The following is a 24,205-nucleotide window of genomic DNA, read 5'->3' on the forward strand; positions in this document are numbered from 1 at the left end:
AAATTAATTTTTAAAATGTTTTTTTTTTATTTTTGTTAATGATGGGCCTCTTCAAAAGTAAGTTTATTGGGCTTTGGATTAGATACATAAAGTTGGGAGGTTCTTTTTCTGACAACTTCTTATTACACCCCCTCCCCAAAATATAGGAAGTTTATCAAAACCATGTAGTTTATGTTAGAAGTCCCACATTGGCTAGAGATATGGTAAAGATAGCCTTTATAAGTGTAGTCTCAACTCTCAAGCTAACTTTTGTGGTTGAGTATATGCCTCTCAAACTCTAATATGGTATCAGAGCCTATCCTAGATCCATTTGTTGTTTGTTGTGGAGACCTCCCATATTTGGGCCACCCGTTGTTGTTGATTTCACGTTCCAGCTTGTTCAGTTCTGAACGTGAGGGAGTGTATTAGAAGTCCCACATTGGCTAGAGATATGGTAAAGATAGTCTTTATAAGTGTAGTGCAAACCTCAACTCTCAAGCTAGCTTTTGTGGTTGAGTATAGGCCTCTCAAATCCTAATAGTTTATTTTGACAGATTTGAGCATATATCGAAAATTTGTCTCTTTTTTCCAAGGTTTTCTAAAAAATTACACATGTGAGTGTGAAAAGAAAAAAAATATCACATGATTTTCCTTATCATTCCACGATGATGCTTGAGGTGTAATGTTTACTAGGGAGTAATTCCCTTGTAGTTTTTCCTTCTTTTTTCTCTTTATATAACCAAAATAATTTGGCAATGGTATTTTTGCTATTGGATTTTTATATTTATTTATTGTTATTTAATTAAAATAAAGGTGAGAGGATAGTGCATCATTCTAAGACAAGAATGACTTTAGCGCTCAAAATACACTCAAAGATTTATATTTATTTCCTCTAAATGAATTAGTACAGCTCAAACCCTTAACCCTTTTCCTTATTTTATTTTCCTTGGTGACATTTTATATTCTTCTTTGTGACATTGTCTATTATAAAAAAAATAATTGTTATTTGTCGTTCGCGTTAAAGTGATGAAAATGTACATTATTCACATTTCATCTCATCTCATTTTTGTGATGTTTTTGTTTTAGAAATAAAGTGATGTTTTCATCTGATCTCATTTTTGTGATGTTTTTAAACTTTTAGTTCTCCTATTTCGAAAGTCAAATTTTTGGTCTTCTATTTACAAAGACAACAAATTTTTTTAGTACCCCTATTTCTAAAGTCAGATTTTAGCTAGACGGCTAATTCTTGAACTAGGTGCATCATTTTTTATTCAATTTTTTCTTGAGAATAATTTGATTAATAATATGAGTTAAGTTTAGTTTTTTTCTCCTAATTACCAAAAAAATACAAACTTAAAAAATGTCTTACAAAAATTAAAGACTAAATAAAAATATTGAATATTGCTACAAATCAAATTGAGAACGTCCTCCAAAATGTCGGCAATAAGTTGATAAGGATTGAACTATGCATTTCTTAATTAATGTATTGGGCTAGCCGTCCCCTACCACCATCTTTATATTTCACAATGTGTGTTTGTCGTTTTATTCAAAGAAATGTACCTAGCTTTTTTCATACCAAAAATGTTTATTGTGTAGTAAATGTGAAATTAGAACTTGTATATTATTTTAAAAAGGTATGATTGAGCGTATACTAAAAATGAAATAATCTATAAATTTAATATTTTGAGTAAAAATACAATGTATAATTTACTTATATGTTATTTGTAACACCCAAACCCGTTATTTAATTAACTCTGCCTTTATAAAATCTTTTTCGAAAATACGCAGCGGAGAATTGAAAATCTGATTATAAAGCGCTGGTTTGAATATCACAAACTTCATTCAAAGATAATACTAATACATTTATCTAGTAAAATATTCGAATGAACTAAAAACAAAACCTCGCATCGAACGATGCGTTATTAGTTATACAAAACGGATACTTTTCAAATGAAAGCTTAAGACCAACAGAGTATACTAAGAGGACTACATGCATACACATATAAAAACCCCTTTTTCCCGTGTCTCAATCAGAGCAGAGCTTCACCATTGCACTCGGACGAGGCTAACGCATAACCTGTCAACCTGGACCCCCAAAGGTCCAGCAATTAACACAAAGCAGAGAGTTAGAAAACATAAACATAAATATAAGTGTGAGTAGTATACTACACACTTCACACGCTATCATACTTTTCTAACTCACGCACATACATCGTCAAATACGACTACCAATTAATCATTCATTTACAAACACCCTAATCATATAGTTTCACGTCTTCTCGGACACTACCAAAGTGTTCATTTTATAGTCATGACGGACTCTACACTTGTTCATTTTATAGTCATGACGGACTCTACACTTGTTCATTTTATAGTCATGACGGACTCTGCTCATATACCAAGACATGGCAACAATCACAGTATTAAACAATTAGTAAATACCAAAGCTTAACACATACGGAAAACACATTACAATCCAATCAGATAATGTCACATAACAATTATCAAATACATGTGCATTTACCCTAATGCATCTAATGCCAATTATCCAATGTCATGTCATCCCTAGACACGACTAATGCATGTGGTACCAATTGCCTTTTACCCCTCATGGATAAGTTAAACAGTTTTACATCTTGCCGGATTGTTCGGAACTTACCAAACCTTCATATCCCTCATGGATAAGTTAAACAGTTTTATATCCTGCTGGATAGCAGCTCTAGATCTTATGGATTCATCAAATCCGATCCTCGGCTTCCTTATGGACTCAAAAATCCATTTAAATCTATTGGAACCCAAGTTTCCAATTCAACATATATATACATGAATGCATGTATGTTTACACATATCATCAATATGATATTTCTAGCTCGAAGCTACTCTTTTATGAATGCGGAAACACAATTTCAACATTTAACACATTAGGATAAAACAATATCCTATTACTCAGTTCATAATTATTCACATGATAAATATCTCTAACACATTAGGATAACACAATATCCTATCACTCAAATCATAATTATTCACAAGATAATTATCTGCATAACCATTTTTATACACATAAGGTTTCATTTACACTTATGTCATAAAACACACATCATTTCCTTAACATTGCAAATTAATGCTAAAACATCTCATTGCTCACTTTAAGCTATAACTTATTGCATACACGTTTATCAATCATATAACGATTAACAATAAGCATTAACAACATCAACATGTATCAACAAACATGTAAGGATACCCTTAAACCATGTTACAAGTGCCTAATTGCACTTAAAACAATTATCAAAAAGTTGCTGTCACAGTGCTGTTCGCTGAGCGAATCCGTAGCGAACCCGTAGCGAACACGTAGCGAACACGTAGCGAACACGTAGCGAACACGTTCGCTGTAGCGAACAGGTAGCGAACTACATCAGAGGGTTGCAGGTACATGGCGAACAGATAGCGAACCCGTAGCGAACTTATTCGCTAAGCGAATCCGTAGCGAATCCGTAGCGAACTTATTCGCTAAGCGAATCCGTAGCGAATCCGTAGCGAACTACACCAGAATATCTGTTCTTGAGTTTTCTAAGGCGGTTTAACATTGAATCAACTCAAAAATTCATCCAAACATGTTATAAATTCATATAAATAGCCATTCCAAACATATATGGTATCAAGGAACATTAATCATCCCTTCCAAACATCCAAATACCTCAAATAATCAAAATCATGCCAATTTCTTGCAAAATAAGCAAAGTTGCATAAACATGCAAATCATTGATCAAACATCTACATATTCCTATTTTCAACTCCCCAAAGTTGTTTACCTCATCTACCATGAGTTCACTACACATGTTAGGATCAAAAGAATCCATTTTCCATTAAGAAAATCACCCACAAAACCCACAAGAAAATAGAGTGGAAAGAGTTTGGGAATGGAGGAATCGACATCCTCCCCTCTTCCGAATCACTCACGAATATGTAATCTAACTCTCGTACCTTAGCTCGACGAATCCACAAGCTTGCTCTTCTCTTTCTCCCCCATGAGCTCCTTGCCCTAGCTAAGCTCTTCAACTTCTCAAGAATTGCAACTTATGAGACTATTCATGGTTGACTTGGCTACTTATAGCTCTCTCTCTATTCTCATGGATCAAAGCCCACTTGGCTTAGGCCCAATGCCTATTCTACGCCCAAAGGCCCAAACAACATAACTTCTCGCTCATTAACTTACGTTCTCGCTAAATGATTATCTGCCGCTTAATAATTTAATTATAAATCACGCCCTCGCGTAATAAAATAATTAAATAACGAATACTAAATTTTGGGTCGTTACAACTCTACCCCCCTTAAAAGATTTTCGCCCTCGAAAATTACCCGACCAAAACACAACTCCGGATAAACTCCCTCATCCGACTTTCTAATTCCAACTTGCATTCTAACCAACGGGTTTCTTAGTCATAACACCTTAACCGATACGATCTCTTACACAAACCCCGATTCAAAATCACACTTCTTCCGAATTCATACCAACAACACATACAAACTCCAAATCATACCAAGTTTGACAAAATCAGTCAATCCCAATCGACACAATCTCGTCTACTCATCAACAATAGATCAAGGACAGCTAATCCCTTGATTTGTCGATAGATAGTCAACAATCGTGATGATGGCATAAACCATTCTCATCAAACTACTTAAAACTTTCTCTTAACATCTTACGGTACTCGCAGCACCACTCCAAAACAAAACCACTTAACCCAAAATACTCCGAAAGACCCTTCCGTTGCATACTTCACAACTTTTCAAACTCCATAAGTTCTTGACTGCGTCGAATCTCACTCCAACCATTCATTCGGTAGCACAACTTCTACGCTCATTTGTTGTCCGACCTCTCAAAGTTCTTAACACATTCCAAAAATATATTATCTCCAACCGTCAAATTCTTTTCCTTCGTAACTCCCAAATCATTGCGTCGAACCCCATCATAACTGTTTTATTTTCCAAATAATCTCTTATCCAATTTCTGACTTCCTTAACATGACCTTCCCGATATCATTTCCTGTCGAAATATTCTTATCCAAAATATTACCTTAAGTCACTCGTCGACTCACTATCATCCCACCGTTCACGACGAAAATATCCATAATCATTTATTTCCTTCCCACATGGTATTACTATACTATTCCCATAGATACGATGTGTCCGACATCTCTAATCTCCACCGACTTTTCCATTTCATAGTTAACTTTTTCCAATTGCTACAAAACATCATTTGACACTTACTTTGAGCATTGCTTCCAAATTCTTAATACACATTTTCCAAACACAACAATCACTTATGTGTGAGATAGTCCTTTCCGCAAATTCTTACTTGACATAAGTCACTTTCTTACGTCTCTCTAATACTCGTGCTTGACACGTTTCCAAAGGCTAACTTTCTTATCCCCAAACATCCAAAGGTAACACTTCGCACTTAGTTTCTCAAATCTTTCCAAGAAATGACCACTCGGTTCAAACATACTCAACCTTTATAAATCCTTCCTAGGCTCTTCTTGATCACCTAGTAATTCTGTATTTAAATCTCAGCTACTATCAAGAGTTGATTTCCAAACAACCATGATCTCCGTCTTGTTGATTCCAACACAACTCTCATCAGATTCCTCTGAAAACTTTTCATCAACAAAGCTTCCATCTTTATCACTCTTCCTCCTCTTTGAGGATGAACCATCAAGTGAAAGACAACCAAACAATGGAACATTCTTGCTACGAGTTTCGCTAGAAACACCACCAGTCCCACTTATTGTAATCGGGTTTTCGGTTCCCTAACCACACCTTCCATCCTCGACATCAATCTCCCATTTAACTTAACCCTCAAGGTATCCACCATTCGCATACTCGTCGTATGATCATCACTAGTTTTTTTCTTACCCTCGACGCACACGTCTTCTTCGTTTCCCAGCAACGGTGTTCACTTAACATTCAATCTGCTCCATCGTTCCCCAATGGCCACATTCTCCCTACGGCTAAACAACTTCATTCCGACTCACTCCGAAATGATCATCTGATACTTCCTCCAAAGTATTCTCCAAATAAGAACTCCACTTCGAACAATGCTACTCAATCTTAAACAATCCACTTCAAGAACATCTCTATTCGTCCTTACTTCTCGCGTTCGAAACATCTTGGAGAGACAAAATATTCTCCCCCACTTATCTCAAACCCACCTTTATACTTCCACTAGAACATCCGGTGTAAGCACCTAACCGTCCTATCGATTCCAAATTTATTCCTCCCAAGAGAAATCTAATACCGACAGCATTCACATGCATGTCGTATGAAAAGGGTAAACATAAGGTAAGATATCTAAGCATCTACTCAAAACCCCTGTGCAGTCCTCTTGACATACACACCACTACAAAATACATAAACACACTATTCCCATCTATGCTAATGTAACAACCTACGTAACAACTAGCATACATAAACACAACAACATGTCAATACATATATTTATAACTAAACTATATGTAAGACAATGAAACATCCATGTACACAAGACATCAAGTCAAGTACATGCATTACATTTCATTTGCCCGCTTACTTACAACATCTACTCAAACATGTATAAAACATAGCATGTTCTAAAACAAGTTCTCATCATGAGAATACATTCACATAGCTCAATTAAAGAACCACACTAAGTACTAGTAATCAATCTACCACATGTTATAAACAAACATATAACAACACACATTAGGATCTACTTACATCCTACTCCTTTCTCACTCTAGTGAAAAATTCATTTTCACTTACTCAAAAGAAAATAATCTTATGTTTTCAACAAAATCTTCATCACATGCAGTTTTACATCATGCTGGATCATCAACTATTAGCAATAAGTATCTACAAACCAAAGTTCAAACCACACAAATTTTTAAAACTTAAGCATAAAAATACTCAACCACTACTTGACTTGATAACTTATAACAATGATAAGTATCAATCGCATCAAGTACACACAACAAGAAAAGACAGACACAACTGGCACACACGCTCACTCGATCTGACTGCACAGACCGGCTCTGATTGACACACAACCTCACAGTCCGAAGACGACCTGCTCTGATACCACTTTGTAACACCCAAACCCGTTATTTAATTAACTCTGCCTTTATAAAATCTTTTTCGAAAATACGCAGCGGAGAATTGAAAATCTGATTATAAAGCGCTGGTTTGAATATCACAAACTTCATTCAAAGATAATACTAATACATTTATCTAGTAAAATATTCGAATGAACTAAAAACAAAACCTCGCATCGAACGATGCGTTATTAGTTATACAAAACGGATACTTTTCAAATGAAAGCTTAAGACCAACAGAGTATACTAAGAGGACTACATGCATACACATATAAAAACCCCTTTTTCCCGTGTCTCAATCAGAGCAGAGCTTCACCATTGCACTCGGACGAGGCTAACGCATAACCTGTCAACCTGGACCCCCAAAGGTCCAGCAATTAACACAAAGCAGAGAGTTAGAAAACATAAACATAAATATAAGTGTGAGTAGTATACTACACACTTCACACGCTATCATACTTTTCTAACTCACGCACATACATCGTCAAATACGACTACCAATTAATCATTCATTTACAAACACCCTAATCATATAGTTTCACGTCTTCTCGGACACTACCAAAGTGTTCATTTTATAGTCATGACGGACTCTACACTTGTTCATTTTATAGTCATGACGGACTCTACACTTGTTCATTTTATAGTCATGACGGACTCTGCTCATATACCAAGACATGGCAACAATCACAGTATTAAACAATTAGTAAATACCAAAGCTTAACACATACGGAAAACACATTACAATCCAATCAGATAATGTCACATAACAATTATCAAATACATGTGCATTTACCCTAATGCATCTAATGCCAATTATCCAATGTCATGTCATCCCTAGACACGACTAATGCATGTGGTACCAATTGCCTTTTACCCCTCATGGATAAGTTAAACAGTTTTACATCTTGCCGGATTGTTCGGAACTTACCAAACCTTCATATCCCTCATGGATAAGTTAAACAGTTTTATATCCTGCTGGATAGCAGCTCTAGATCTTATGGATTCATCAAATCCGATCCTCGGCTTCCTTATGGACTCAAAAATCCATTTAAATCTATTGGAACCCAAGTTTCCAATTCAACATATATATACATGAATGCATGTATGTTTACACATATCATCAATATGATATTTCTAGCTCGAAGCTACTCTTTTATGAATGCGGAAACACAATTCCAACATTTAACACATTAGGATAACACAATATCCTATTACTCAGTTCATAATTATTCACATGATAAATATCTCTAACACATTAGGATAACACAATATCCTATCACTCAAATCATAATTATTCACAAGATAATTATCTGCATAACCATTTTTATACACATAAGGTTTCATTTACACTTATGTCATAAAACACACATCATTTCCTTAACATTGCAAATTAATGCTAAAACATCTCATTGCTCACTTTAAGCTATAACTTATTGCATACACGTTTATCAATCATATAACGATTAACAATAAGCATTAACAACATCAACATGTATCAACAAACATGTAAGGATACCCTTAAACCATGTTACAAGTGCCTAATTGCACTTAAAACAATTATCAAAAAGTTGCTGTCACAGTGCTGTTCGCTGAGCGAATCCGTAGCGAACCCGTAGCGAACACGTAGCGAACACGTAGCGAACACGTAGCGAACACGTTCGCTGTAGCGAACAGGTAGCGAACTACATCAGAGGGTTGCAGGTACATGGCGAACAGATAGCGAACCCGTAGCGAACTTATTCGCTAAGCGAATCCGTAGCGAATCCGTAGCGAACTTATTCGCTAAGCGAATCCGTAGCGAATCCGTAGCGAACTACACCAGAATATCTGTTCTTGAGTTTTCTAAGGCGGTTTAACATTGAATCAACTCAAAAATTCATCCAAACATGTTATAAATTCATATAAATAGCCATTCCAAACATATATGGTATCAAGGAACATTAATCATCCCTTCCAAACATCCAAATACCTCAAATAATCAAAATCATGCCAATTTCTTGCAAAATAAGCAAAGTTGCATAAACATGCAAATCATTGATCAAACATCTACATATTCCCATTTTCAACTCCCCAAAGTTGTTTACCTCATCTACCATGAGTTCACTACACATGTTAGGATCAAAAGAATCCATTTTCCATTAAGAAAATCACCCACAAAACCCACAAGAAAATAGAGTGGAAAGAGTTTGGGAATGGAGGAATCGACATCCTCCCCTCTTCCGAATCACTCACGAATATGTAATCTAACTCTCGTACCTTAGCTCGACGAATCCACAAGCTTGCTCTTCTCTTTCTCCCCCATGAGCTCCTTGCCCTAGCTAAGCTCTTCAACTTCTCAAGAATTGCAACTTATGAGACTATTCATGGTTGACTTGGCTACTTATAGCTCTCTCTCTATTCTCATGGATCAAAGCCCACTTGGCTTAGGCCCAATGCCTATTCTACGCCCAAAGGCCCAAACAACATAACTTCTCGCTCATTAACTTACGTTCTCGCTAAATGATTATCTGCCGCTTAATAATTTAATTATAAATCACGCCCTCGCGTAATAAAATAATTAAATAACGAATACTAAATTTTGGGTCGTTACATTATTTTTATCCGATATAAATCATCTTATAAACTTCTCTTTTATAACTTAATTAACTGTTGTGATACATTGTTTAGAAAAGTGGAGGTCGAACACTTTATAAATGAAGGGACCCATGAAGTGATACATTGTTCAGAAAAGTAAAATTGTGATGTCCAATTTACTTGTATGATTGTTCTTAAGCCCAATATTAATGATCCTCGTCTGCTCCTCGTGACCTAACCCTAACAATTTTTAAATTCTTTTTCTCTACTTCTAGCTCATTATAAATTTACAAATAGTCTTCAACTTTTAAGTTATTGGAAGCCATAAAATACAAAATGTATAATGTCATGTCCTTCTACTACTAGCTTGCACTCAAAGGCATCAAACAATACATAAGCAGGGATATCAAAGATCGAGAGACAATGTTATTGCCCTTTCAAGCAGGGTTATCAAAGATGATTTTGTGCTTTTACAACAGTAATAATAATAATTATTATTACAAGCACTTGTAATAGGATTACATTTTTTTTTATAAGCATGATATATTATAAGGGAGTATAAGGGGTATTCAATCTCTTACAACTCAAAACAAATTATTGTATGCTTTGGAAATAAACTATAGGATCAAAACACCAATCTGAAAAAGAAAAGCAAGATTTTCTACCATATCGACCACTAAACCACATCCAAGATGAGACTTTAATATCATCCAAGAGGAAAACAACATTCGGGATGACTCCATTGAAAATCACATTAATTGTTTCTATGTTTCCAAATATTCCACGTAGCCAGCCAAATTAAGTAACGAACGCATCCACCTTTCTTCATTTTTACCAAGTCACCAAACAACAAAAAATGGTTCCAGTCTACTAAATCAGTTTGTAAACTCTTTCGCAACAACCTAAAAACCGCTTCTCCCACACTCCTTTACTAAACGAGCAAAGAAAGAAAAGATGGTTGCAGTCTTCATTATTAAGAAAACAAAATATACAAGACAAATCATGCGGGTCAAACAAAATACCTCTTTGTATAGTAAAAATATGCTATGTTAATTACTACATATTTGATTATATTCCATCTTGTATCCTTTACAATAACAAACTCAATCTTTTTTCCCATTTCAAATGTTCAGTAAAGAATAAGAATTCACAAAGAGGAGAAATATAGTATATTTTAAATTAAGAATCATACAAAAAATTACCTAAGAAAATACACATAAATTTTATCATTTTATAAAACTTCATATTTTTATCAGTAAATTCAATAGCTAATATTATTAAACATTTCTTCTATTCAATTAACTACTTTTTGTTTTTCAATCTCTAGTTAGATTCTCAACTTTTGACTAATTTGTCCTAAGTCATAAAAATATATTGATAAAGATATGCTATGTTTGTATAGTAAAAGGTTTTCCTAAAAGACAAAAAAAATGCATCATAAGAATTTGAACAAGTAATAATTTGTGCAGCCTTTATCCCATCATCATCACCTAAACGTTTGCTAGAAAAACGTCCCCTACATTGGCATCTAAATTTGCTTCTTTGTGCTTAAATTGTTTCAAGCTATAGCTTCAATTAACTGTGCTTTATTTCGTCGTTATTTGTAACTTGGTGGAAGTTAATTTGTTATTTTAACTTATATAGCTCTAGTGGGAAGTTAGCACTTTGTAGCCTAAAATAAATATTCCTTTTTTGAGAGATCATAAAAAAAATTGTTTGAAAAACTGATTTCATTAAACCTAAGGTGTGACAATAAAACAAAAGTCACAATGTAGAAATATTAAGAGAGATTTGTTCGCTACAAGATAGTAATGCAAATTTAGCTAAATAATGAACGGTTTGATTTGTCTCTGAACAAATATGAGAAAAAAAAATTCTAAATTATGAAAACTTGATGTGAAACTTTTGCGGTCTTCAACAATCGATCTTAAAAAGGAGTGGTGGTAATTATTGTGGCAAGTGTGAGTGGTTAAGTCCCGCATTGCTTTGAAAAGTGGAGGTTGAACACTTTATAAGTGAGAGGACTCATAAACCTAACACCTTAAGGTTTTGGGTGGTGTGGTGTCCAACTCACTTGTGAAGTTGTTCTTTAGCCAAATATGAATAATCCCCCTGACTGCCCCTCGTTATGACCCAACAGTAGTGAGGGCGAATTCCAAATTCTTTAGTAAAGCCAAACCTTATCTGAATCGGGCAACACTAGCATGCTCCAACACCCCGTTGCAACCACCACACCCTGTACATCTCGGATAACAGTTGCTAATCCCCATTTTCCTTCACCACTCGGCCGACACTAGTACAAAAAATGCTTTTTATAAGTTAGTTAAAATCAATTTTTCCTTCGCGTACGTGCAGTGGTTTTTTTGGGATAGTTATGTGGTTACTCTTGGTTGTTTTGCTAAGAATCTTGGTCAGTGTTATCTATATATGCATTAATTTCAGGCCGAGATTGTTGGGGTGATGTTGGCTATTGTGATGGCTAATAGGAAGTTATGTTTTTAAGACTCTCGATGGTGGGACACGATTCATAATGGTATAAGTCATTTTTTCACTAGAAGAAAAAAAATTGGTTTGTCGGAATATAGATTTTGTTAATCTCTTTTAGAGTACTGCACTCTTTTTCTTTTCACAAGATTTTTCTTACGGGTTTTACAAGTATGGTTTAAAAAAATCACACTATGTTAGGGGGCATGAGTTAAACTTTAGAGTAGGAGTATTTTTGTTGCTATATATATGTGAACATAATCATAGATAGATTGATATCCCGCCAACACTCAAGTATATATCCACTTACATAGCAAAATCACCATGAGTGGTAGTTCATCTAATAATCATATGCACAACATTGAAGAGAAACCTTCCTCTTCTCCCTCATCAACATTGAAGCTTTTTGGTTTCTCATTAACACCATCTAAAACCGTTCCTTGTCATAACAAGAAATTCATATGCCACTTCTGTCGCCGCGAATTTTCCAATTCTCAAGCATTAGGCGGCCATCAAAATGCTCACAAGAGAGAACGCCAAAGAGCGCATTTTCATTCCATTCTTCCACATCATCAACGCTTCGTACCATGTTCACCTTATCGTCCTATGATAGCACCACATGGAGCACCAAGAGTAGTGTTTTTGCATCCACGCCGCCAGTCACCGGATGCAATATGGAATAGACAACATTATGAAGAGGAGCCTAATGAGAATCCTTTGAATGCAACAACATCCACAAATAATGAACCTTCCATGCAAGTACACAATAATATTATTGATGGTGATGTTGATCTTAACTTGACTCTAGCTTGTGCACCTTTAAACTCCAAGGACAAAGAGTTTGGAAGGGAGTGAACTCGAATTTAGACAAATATGCTATCTTCTCCTTTTTGTGCACTTTAATTTTTCTCGTGCTTAGTTTTGGAAACGGATTTACTGTTGTAACTGCGCTCACACAGTTATAGTATGAACCTAGGGGTGGCAAAACGGGGCGGGCCCGTCGGGCCGACCGGTTTGACCCACCATTTTTGGCGGGCCGGGCTGAGGTTTTCGGCTCGCTACCTTAAGGTGGCCCGCCCCAGTCTAACCCGCCTAAAAAATGGGGTGTGCGGGTTAGCCCGCGGACTTTTTAATTTTTTATATTTTTTTTACTTTTACTGAAAATTGGGCTTGGAATGAGGAGCCCAAATCTCAATCCAGTAATATTTTTCTCTCATATAAAACTTCACGTTTCTTTTTTTGCCAAAATTAGGGTTGTTTGTTTCATTCATTCATTTCATCTGCCATCGTGCTCCCTTTATGCTAGTATTTATCCTTTTATCTTATATTGTAATGAATTACTTATTAACTTAGTTGATGTTTCTGTTAGTTTAATTAAGGGTAATTGTAAGTGTTAGTTTAATTAAGGGTAATTGTAAGGAATTACTTATTAACTTAATCAATGTTTCTGTTAGTTTAATTATCCCTATTCTCTGCTACAATCTTCTCTCAACTCTTAATTATCCCTATTTTCTGTTGGTTTAAAAATAGGAGGTAAGAATTTTAAGGAATTGTGAAGTTATAATTCAACCTGCTTAACTTCACAATCTTCTCTCAATGCAATCTACTAATATTTTTTTTAACATCAACTAGGAGGTAAGAATTGTGAAGTTATAATTCAAACTATTTTTTTAAAAAAAGTATTTGGCCGGCCCACCAACTCGCCAATAAACGGGCGGGCTTGAGTTGTTGAACCCGGACACCTAAGTTGCCCCGCCCCGTCTCGCTTTTATGCGGGCTTAAACGGGGCGGGCCAAAACGGGGCGGGCATGCCCACTTTGCCACCCCTATATGAACCATCTGATCTTAATGAATGGTTGAGATCATTTTATAATTTAACCCGTCCGATGTGAAATCAGTGGCAGAGATTAATTACTACATAAAATTGTGGACTTTACCAACCATAGTAAATCCAAATCCCTTAATTTCAGTACTTAACTCTCTAACTTGCCACAAATGGAAGACACATTGAGTAATTTAGACGCTCTATTTCGACATTCGAATTCCAAACAAGAAAAAACTAGATAATTAGACATAAAAAAATTAAATGTTAGAGATAAACATATCAGAATCATGAAATAATTTGTTGATAAAAGGATATCGTTTTTTTTTAACAACAAAGGAACATATCTCTTTGTATCTTAACCATTTCCACGTGGAGCTTGAATTTCTTCTATCAATTAATCTTGCGATCTTTCTTTATCTCTGAAAATGAGGAGAAGTTACATATCTCTTTGTAACTTAACTCTACTCATGCCAACTCAGGATTTTAGTAAACTCTACTAAGTCCACAATATTTGTTTTAATCAAAGTCCAATAATCGTTTCCTATATTAACTCATGCATGTATCTATTAGAAGATTTTTATTTGTTGGTCCCATAAAAAATGATTTGTTGTTCTAAAAAAAATTTGTGTAAAAAAAAAAAACTCAATTTGAAAACGATATCAAGTCATGATACATTATTTGATTCTACAAATTTTGTTATGCTCCATCACATGGTTAATTCCCCACATGGATTGCAAAATATGTTGACAACATATCTAAAATTCATGAAATCGATTTCAATCAGCGGAAGGTAGTGAAACTAGGGTATTTGGATGAGTTCGTTTCAATTGATAATTTTGTGGGAATTGTGTTTTGAAATTAAAGATCGATTAAAAAAAAATCATGATTGCATAGCCTCATTGAATTTCAGAATATTTATTTGTTGAATCACACAGAAAAAACACCCAGGTTTGTTGGTATGAATGAGGAGCTGATTGTGTCGTTGAGAATTGGAGATTGGTAAGAACTAAGAAGAAATATGATTTTTTGGTTGGCTTTTTAAACTTTGTTGTTCGACTGGAACCCACAAAGTAGAAAAAACCAGTGTGAGGATTAGGTGTAGTTGAGGGACAAAAGAACACCCAAGTTAATTTAACAAATAATTGCGGACCATTGGATTACAAGAAATAGATGGTTAATATTTGGTGTTAAACTTTAGTTTGACACCTGATGTCAACGGATATATATATATATATATTGACGCAGAACGGAAGCGCTAGGTTAGCAAAACGCTAAACCTAATGGATAAAGACAAGCCGCAAACACAAACTTGTCAAAATAGGGTTTCGGAGTCCACCGAAAGAGTAATTTGGAATCCACCAAATTTGAGAAAAATCTCTGAATTTTATTAAATCAAAAGGTTTCCTTCAAGGCTACAATAATTTAGTTTAAATAGGAGTGAAAAATAAAATTAACAAATCTCCTAAAAGATTGTAAAAATAAAAACCACAAACCTAGCTAAATAAAAATTACAAATCTACCTAAAATATAAAAAAATAACTAACCTAGGTGAAATATAAAAATAAGAAATCAACCTAAAATATAATAAAACTAAATCTAACTAAAATAATAATATACAGAAGAAATCCTCCTACATCAGACTCCTCTACCTCAAAAGAACTCGACCCCGAGTTCTCGTCTTGATAAAGAGCTTCCTTTGCAGGTTGACTCCTCAAATGAACAAGAGACCACCCTCCTGGATCCCATTGAATGAAGTGAGAGGAGCTGTCTCGTGTCAACACATCCAAACGAGGTATTAGAATATCTGGGGTGCAATTCTCAGTGAAATTTAGCACTGCAGAAGCAATACCAACTGACAATACATGCTCCAGATTCTTTGTCATCACCTTTGAACAACCCTCTGCAATTTGTGCGATGGAAACGAGCGCAACATTGTGCTTTTGCCATTCAGGGGAAACCAAGTAAGTCGGCAACAACTCAGACGCAACCGGCACAATCGTGTTCCCACCCAAAGAAATTGAAAGTCTGTCCAAACATTCCTGTCCAAATCCATAGTTAGTAGTCTCACCAGAATCCTCATCCTCGGTCAGTGCAGCATGCCAAGCAGGATCATCTTGGTCGTTGGAGGTTGACATGAGATTTGTAATTAGGGATTCGAAGTGAGTGGAATCTTGGCCGAGAATTAACGCCATCTGAGTTTGGTTGTTTGGATCGTTGGCGGCGGCCATGGTGAGAGAGGCGGTGGCGGAGGAATTGAATTGAGTTTTTTGAGTGGTGGTGTTGTTGGATAACTTTGTCACCTGTGTTGTCAGAGCTGTGATGGCCGCGGTTAATGCCGTCATGGCACCGTAAAACTCTGCTTTCGTCACCGGGTGATCTCCCATCTGATCACGTTAGAAAAAGAACAGGAGAAACCTGCTCTGATACCAACTGACGCAGAACGGAAGCGCTAGGTTAGCAAAACGCTAAACCTAATGGATAAAGACAAGCCGCAAACACAAACTTGTCAAAATAGGGTTTCGGAGTCCACCGAAAGAGTAATTTGGAATCCACCAAATTTGAGAAAAATCTCTGAATTTTATTAAATCAAAAGGTTTCCTTCAAGGCTACAATAATTTAGTTTAAATAGGAGTGAAAAATAAAATTAACAAATCTCCTAAAAGATTGTAAAAATAAAAACCACAAACCTAGCTAAATAAAAATTACAAATCTACCTAAAATATAAAAAAATAACTAACCTAGGTGAAATATAAAAATAAGAAATCAACCTAAAATATAATAAAACTAAATCTAACTAAAATAATAATATACAGAAGAAATCCTCCTACATCATATATATATATATATATATATATATATAGGATTAAATCTCAACCCTTTGATCAATCTTTAGGATGCACAAATCCTAGCTCAACCGACAGAAATGCTGAAATTGCTAGGTCGGATGCCATGATCGGAGTTCAAACCCCGGTCCCTCCACTTTGTGTGTGTGAAGAAGCTTAAGTCATGGGAATTGAATTATTGAACTAATGTAACTTATGTAAGACTAGTTTAGGTGCTATAGTGATGGCTGTTGAGTTTTGACATACATTGCGGTATAATTAACCAAAATGGTTTTATCTGCGGATTATAACAAATGGGATTTATAAAAGCATTGAAAATCGAGCAAAAGTTAATTCGGAGAAGGAGTGGATTTCCTTAGCTACTTTTTATGGCCCTAGCTTTGAAGCAATTTTAGCTCCAACACCAAGCCTTATTAGTCAAGAAAGACCAGCACAGTTTAGAAGAATAAATGTTGTAGACAGTAGACTACTACAATCTTAGTTTTTCACAAGGGATCCGTGGAAAATCATATTTGAATGAAATAAAGATCACAAAGGGTGGAGAATGATAACAGTACTTACTAGAACAATTAGGGAATTGAGATGAAAAATGAATTAATAAGTATGCATTGTAGTAATTCAATTTCTCAAACTGCCCTTTATTTTCATTTAATTATTTCCTTATATTTAATACTAGAATAGACTTTTCTCTCTTAGGACCGATTAATGGTCATCTAACTAAAAACTAGAATTCCAAAGCATCTGACCATCCACAATAAGGACACCAAACTTGGTAGAAATTAGAGATGTAACTTACATGAATAGTAGTCATCTACTATTCCTTCTATTAGATAAAAATGTGCATAGTACATATATATTGATGCAGATGATTTTATCAACTAATATGTGTAATAATAAAATCATTGTAGCTGGTTAATCATGGAATAAGTACTTCGTTGGTGGAATATATGAAGAGAGACACTAAAACATTGTTTTAACTACCAAAGGAAGAAAAGAAGAAGCTATGGCAGAAAGAAGGAAAGATGGAGGGAGTTGGTCAGGCCTTCATTTTATCTGAGGAACAAAAGCTAGAATGGGCAGAATTGGAAAAACTTGCCATCAAAATCATTGAACTTATGGCAAATGCTCTTGCAATAAATCCTAAGGAAATGACAGAGTTGTTTAACATAGGAACTCAAATCATAAGGGTAAATTATTATGCTCCATGCCCCGAACCAGAACGAGTCATTGGTTTAAAATCTCATTCAGATGCCGGTGGCCTAACCATCGTCAATATTGGAGACATGTTAGACGAATATATGTGATTAAGATCATTTCACAACTTTTGAATATTTGCATTGACAATCATGGTTTAATTTGCAGATTATTACAAATGGAATTTACCCAATCATTGTACATCGAGCAACCGTTAATTCAGAGAAGAAGAGGATTTCACTAGCTACTTTTTATGGCCCTAACATGCAAGCAATATTAGCTCCGGAACCAAGTCTTGTAACTCAAGAAAGACCAACACAGTTTAGAAAAATAAGTGTTGTAGACCATTTCAATGGGTACTTTTCACAAGAGCTCCATGGAAAGTCATATCTAAATCAAATGAAGATCACATAGGGTGGAGAATGATAACAGCTCTTACTAGCTAGAACCATTAATGGGGTATTGAGATATAGAATGTGAACAATTAATTGTACATGCATGATAATAATAAATGATTCTGTTTGTGTTAACAGTAGTATTTTATAGACTACATTTCTCGTTAAGGGTCTTCTCCACTTACATTGGTGATTATGAATAACTATTCACATTGAAATTGCATTCAGACCATCAATTTTATGGACATCGAGGGACATAAACTCAATTTAGGGACACCGAGGGACATAAACTCAATTTAGGGATATCGAGGGACATACCAACATTAACAGCGGCTGAATATGTCTGCGCCGCATCAAGCTCAGCCACTATAGCATTCTGCAAAGCACCAGCCTGTATCAGACCCGAATCAGTCACATGTTTACCTGCATATAACCTGAAACAGATCATTATATCTGCGCTAAATTCCAACGTTAAAATAACTGATGAACAGAATTCAACTATAAAGCTTGAGTCTAGCAGTTGTTCCCATACGTTGTTCCCATAAACTTCATAATAGACAACAAACCAGAGCAGAATTATGAACTTCTAGTTTAGGGACATCGAGGAACATATATTCAATTAAGAGACATCGAGGAACATATATTCAATTAAGAGACATCGAGAGGCATATATTCAATAATGCATCTAAGACACCAAGGGTCATCTCCACTTATATTTGAAGTTATGAAACATTCACATTGAATTTACATTTGAAGTTATGAAGCATTCACATTGAAATTAGATTCAAACCATCAATTTTTATCAAAAATAAAATAAAATTCAAACCATCAATTTTAGGGACATCGAGGGACATACTCTCAATTTAGGGACATCGAAGTACATAAACTCAATTTAGGGACATCAAGGGACACATACTCAATTTCGCATCGAATGCACCACGACAGAACTATCTTCCTTATTTACTGTTATGAGAAAATCATTATTAAGAGTCATCTCGACTTGTATTTCAAGTTATGAATAAAACGTTCATCTTCAAATTACATTTAGACCATAATGTAAACCACATTTTTCGAAAAAAAAAATCATCTCGATAGGGTCATCCAAACACATCATCCCAATACTCGACTTAAGAATTCTTTTAGCCATTATACAATTTCTTACTTTCCAAAATAGCCTTCTTAGGTTTGATTTATCAAGATTCACCAAATTAGCACGTTGTTGGATAATCAAGATTAAGCATTCACATGAGTCAAAAAAAAAAAAAAAAATTAAGCATTCACATTGAAATTGCATTCAGACCATCAATTTTAAGGACATCGAGGGACAAAAACTAAATTTAGAAACATCGAAGGACACCATCAATTTATGAACTCATACTCACAAAGAGGTTCACCAACATCCTCTCCACAAAGAAGCACAATCAATTTTATCTTTTTTTTTTTAATCAACTCAATTTTGTGTTTGAAAGCACAAACTGACCAAGCTCGTCACGGATGAATATTCCAATCCAAACTCTATTTAAATGTGACACAAATGATGCATCAATATTGCATTTTGAATCGCCCCAGGGTCAGACTTTTCCAATTAACAGCAGCCGAATATGTAAGCGCCGAACCAGGCTCGGCCGTTGTAGCATTCAGCAAAGGACCATCCTGTATCAGACCTGAAGCAGTCTCAAGTTCAGCCTGCATTAGACCTGAAACAGAACAGAATCTCTGCGCTAAAAAGTTCCAACATTAAAGTAACTGATGAACACAATTTTCGACAATAAAGCTTGAGTCTAGCACTTGTTCCCAAACGTTGTCCCCGTAAACTTCATAATAGGCAACAAAACAGAGCAGAACTATGAAAATTTAATTTAGGGACATCAACGTACATATATTCAATTTAGGGAGATCTTGGGACATATATTCAATTTTGGGACATTGAGGAACATATATTCATTTTGCATCTAAGGTGTCAAGGGACTTCTCCACTTACATTCATTGAGGTACATAAACTCAATTTAGGGACATTGAGGGACATAAATTCAATTTAGGGACATTGAGAGACATATACTCAATTTCTCATCTAAAGCACCAAGGCACACACACAACCATCTTTCTTACCAAGGGTAATTTCAACTTGCATTTCAAGTTATGAATAAAATGTTCATATTCAAATTGCATTTAGACCATAAAATAAGAATTCATATTGTAATCCACTTTTTTCGTAAAAAATTCATCTTGATATTGTCGTCCAAACACATCATCTAAATACTTGTCTTAAGAATTCTTTTAGCCATTATACAATTTCTTGCTTTCCAAATTAGCATTTTATTGGATAATCAAGATTCAGCATTCACATTTAAATTGCATTCAGACCATCAATAGGGTCATCGAGGAACATATATTCAATTTACGGACATCGAGGGACATATATTCAATTTTGCTTCTAAAGTGTTAAGGGTCATCTCCACTTATATTGGTGGTTATGAATAACTATTCACATTGAAATTGCATTCAGACCATCAATTTTACGGACATGAGGGACATAAACTCAATTTAGGGACACCTAGGGACATAATCTCAATTTAGGGACATCGAGGGACATAAACTCAATTTAGGGACACCGAGGGACATAAACTCAATTTAGGGACATCGAGGGACATACCAACATCAACAGCGGCCAAATATGTCTGCGCAGCATCAAGCTCAGCCACTGTAGCATTCTGCAAAGCACCAGCCTGTATCAGACCCGAAACAGTCACAGGTTCTGCCTGCGTAAAACCTGAAACAGATCACTATATCTGCGGTAAATTCCAACATTAAAGTAACTAATGAACACTATTTTCAACTATAAAGCTTGAGTCTAGCAATTGTTCCCATACTTTGTTCCCATAAACTTCATAATAGACAACAACACACAGCAGAATTATGAACATCTAGTTTAGGGACATTGAATAACATATATTCAATTAAGAGACATCGAGGGGCATATATTGAAAATTGCTTCTGAGACACCAAGGCTCATCTCCATTTACATTTGAAGTTATGAAGCATTCACATTAAATTTACATTTGAAGTTACAAACCATTAACATTGAAATTACATTCAAACCATCAATTTTAGGGACATCGAGGGACATACTCTCAATTTAGGGACATCGAAGTACATAAACTCAATTTAGGGACATCAAGGGACATATACTCAATTTCGCATTAAAGTACATAAAATCATTATTAAGAGTCATCTCGACTTGTATTTCAAGTTATGAATAAAACGTTCATATTCAAATTACATTTAGACCATAATGTAAACCACATTTTTCGTAAAAAAAATCATCTCGATAGGGTCATCCAAACACATCATCTCAATACTCGACTTAAGAATTCTTTTAGCCATTATACAATTTCTTACTTTCCAAATTAGCCTTCTTAGGTTTGATTTATCAAGATTCACCAAATTAGCACGTTGTTGGATAATCAAGATTAAGCATTCACATTGAAATTGCATTTAGACCATCAATTTTAAGGACATCGAGGGACATAAACTCAATTTAGAAACATCGAAGGACACCATCAATTTATGAATAAATACTCACCAAGAGGTTCACCAACATCCACTCCACAAAGAAGGGCAATCAATTTTCTCTTTGAAAGCACAAACTGACCAAGCTCGTCACAGATGCATATTCCAATCCCAACTCTATTTAAATGTGACGCAAATGATGCATCAATATTGCATTTTGAATCGCCCCAGGGTCGGACTTTTCCAATTGACAGCAGCCAAATATGTGTGCGCCGAACCAGGCTCAGCCGTGGTAGCATTCAGCAAAGGACTATCCCGTATCAGACCTGAAGCAATCGCAAGTTAAGCCTGCATCAGACCTGAAACAGAACAGAATCTCTGCGATAAAAAGTTCCAACATTAAAGTAACTGATGAACACAATTTTCGACTATAAAGCTTGAGTCTAGCACTTGTTCCCAAAGGTTGTTCCTGTAAACTTCATAATATATAGGCAACAAAACAGAGCGGACTATGAACATTGTCTTGGGACATATATTCAATTTTGGAACATTGAGAGACATATATTCAATTTCGCATCTAAGGTCTCAGGGGACTTCTCCACTTACATTCATTGAGGTACATAAACTCAATATAAGGACATTGAGAGACATAAACTCAATTTAGGGACATTGAAGGACATATACTCAATTTCGCATATAAAGCACCAAGGCACACACACACCCATGTTTATTATCAAGGGTCATGTCAACTTGCATTTCATGTTATGAATAAAATGTTCATATTCTAATTGCATTTAGACCATAAAATAAGAATTTATATTGTAAACCACATTTTTCATAAAAAATTCATCTCGATAGGGACATCCAAACACATCATCTCAATACTTGTCTCAAGAATTCTTTTAGCCATTATACAATTTCTTGCTTTCCAAATTAGCCTTCTTAGGTAAGAATAATCATGATTCACCAATTTGGCACATTGTTGGATAATCAAGATTCAGCATTCACATTTAAATTGCATTCAGACCATCAATAGGGACACCGAGGAACATATATTCAATTTACGGACATCGAGGGACATATATTCAATTTTGCTTCTAAAGCGTAAAGGGTCTTCTCCACTTACATTGGTGGTTATGAATAACTATTCACATTGAAATTGCATTCAGACCATCAATTTTATGGACATCGAGGGACATAAACTCAATTTAGGGACACTGAGGGACATAAACTCAATTTAGGGACACCGAGGGATATAAACTCAATTTCAGGACATCGAGGGACATACCAACATTAACGGCGGCTGAATATGTCTGTGCCGTATCAAGCTCAGCCACTGTAGCATTCTGCAAAGCACCAGCTTGTATCAGACCCGAACAGTCACAGGTTCTTCCTGCATAAAACCTGGAACAGATCACTATATCTGCGCTAAATTCCAACATTAAAGTAACTGATGAACACAATTTTCAACTATAAAGCTTGAGTCTTGCAGTTGTTCCCAGGCGTTGTTTCGATAAACTTCATAATAGACAACAAAACAGAGCAAAATTATGAACATCAAGTTTAGGGACAATTAGGAACAGATATTCAATTAATAGACATCGAGGGGCATATATTCAATATTGTATCCAAGACACCAAGGATCATCTCCATTTAAAATTAATAGACATCGAGGGGCATATAATCAATATTGTATCCAAGACACCATGGGTCATCTCCATTTACTTTTGAAGTTATGAAGCATTCACATTGAATTTACATTTGAAGTTACGAAGCATTCACATTGAAATTACATTCAAACCATCAATTTTTATCAACAAAAAAAAAAAAAAACATTTAAATCATCAATTTTAGGGACATCCAGGGACAACCTCTCAATTTAGGGATATTGAAGTATATAAATTCAATTTAGGGACATCAAGGGACAAATACTCCATTTCTCATCGAAGGCACCACGACACAACTATCTTCCTTATTTCGCATCGAAGGGGCATCTTGGGACATATATTCAATTTTGGGACATTGAGGGACATATTCAATTTTGCATCTAAGGTGTCAAGGGACTTCTCCACTTGCATTCATTGAGGTACATAAACTCAATATAAAGACATCTAGAGACATAAACTCAATTTAGGGACATTGAGGGACATATACTCAATTTCGCATCTAAAGCACCAAGGCACACACACAACCATCTTTCTTATCAAGGGTCATCTCAACTTGCATTTCAAGTTATGAATAAAATGTTCATATTCAAATTGCATTTAG

At 35.2% G+C, this 24,205-nt stretch overlaps 3 protein-coding genes across 9 annotated transcripts; 2 read left to right on the forward strand and 1 right to left on the reverse strand.

Annotated features, from left to right (window-relative positions):
* Positions 1–12,465: 12,465 nt before the first annotated feature.
* LOC123885152 (zinc finger protein 7-like) lies at positions 12,466–13,143 on the forward strand. Its single transcript, XM_045934419.1, has one exon. The coding sequence runs from the start codon at positions 12,495–12,497 to the stop codon at positions 13,023–13,025; it is 531 nt and encodes a 176-aa protein (XP_045790375.1). The 5' UTR covers positions 12,466–12,494; the 3' UTR covers positions 13,026–13,143.
* A 4,672-nt stretch (positions 13,144–17,815) lies between these two features.
* On the forward strand, positions 17,816–18,446 carry LOC123886243 (protein SRG1-like; the record flags this gene model as incomplete). Its single annotated transcript, XM_045935577.1, has 2 exons — positions 17,816–18,123; positions 18,194–18,446. Coding segments are annotated over 2 exons (561 nt in total), but the record flags the coding sequence as incomplete, so codon positions are not given.
* Positions 18,447–23,302, reverse strand: LOC123884591. 7 transcript variants are annotated; one of them, XM_045933719.1, is made up of 4 exons: positions 23,226–23,302; positions 22,011–22,296; positions 21,081–21,197; positions 18,447–18,850 (listed from the first exon to the last, which is right to left on the reverse strand). In XM_045933719.1, exons 2-4 carry the CDS (start codon positions 22,234–22,236, stop codon positions 18,690–18,692), a joined length of 504 nt encoding a protein of 167 aa, XP_045789675.1. In that variant the 5' UTR covers positions 22,237–22,296; positions 23,226–23,302; the 3' UTR covers positions 18,447–18,689. The 7 variants fall into 7 exon arrangements, with proteins under 7 accessions (XP_045789675.1, XP_045789677.1, XP_045789679.1 ...); XM_045933721.1 differs by lacking the exon at positions 23,226–23,302 and having other exon boundaries at positions 21,081–21,182; positions 22,011–22,310; XM_045933723.1 differs by lacking the exon at positions 23,226–23,302 and having other exon boundaries at positions 21,081–21,186; positions 22,011–22,310.
* Between the last annotated feature and the right edge of the window lie 903 nt (positions 23,303–24,205).

This window comes from Trifolium pratense, linkage group LG5 (genome assembly GCF_020283565.1).
Source record: "Trifolium pratense cultivar HEN17-A07 linkage group LG5, ARS_RC_1.1, whole genome shotgun sequence".
NCBI classification, from domain to species: domain Eukaryota; kingdom Viridiplantae; phylum Streptophyta; class Magnoliopsida; order Fabales; family Fabaceae; genus Trifolium; species Trifolium pratense.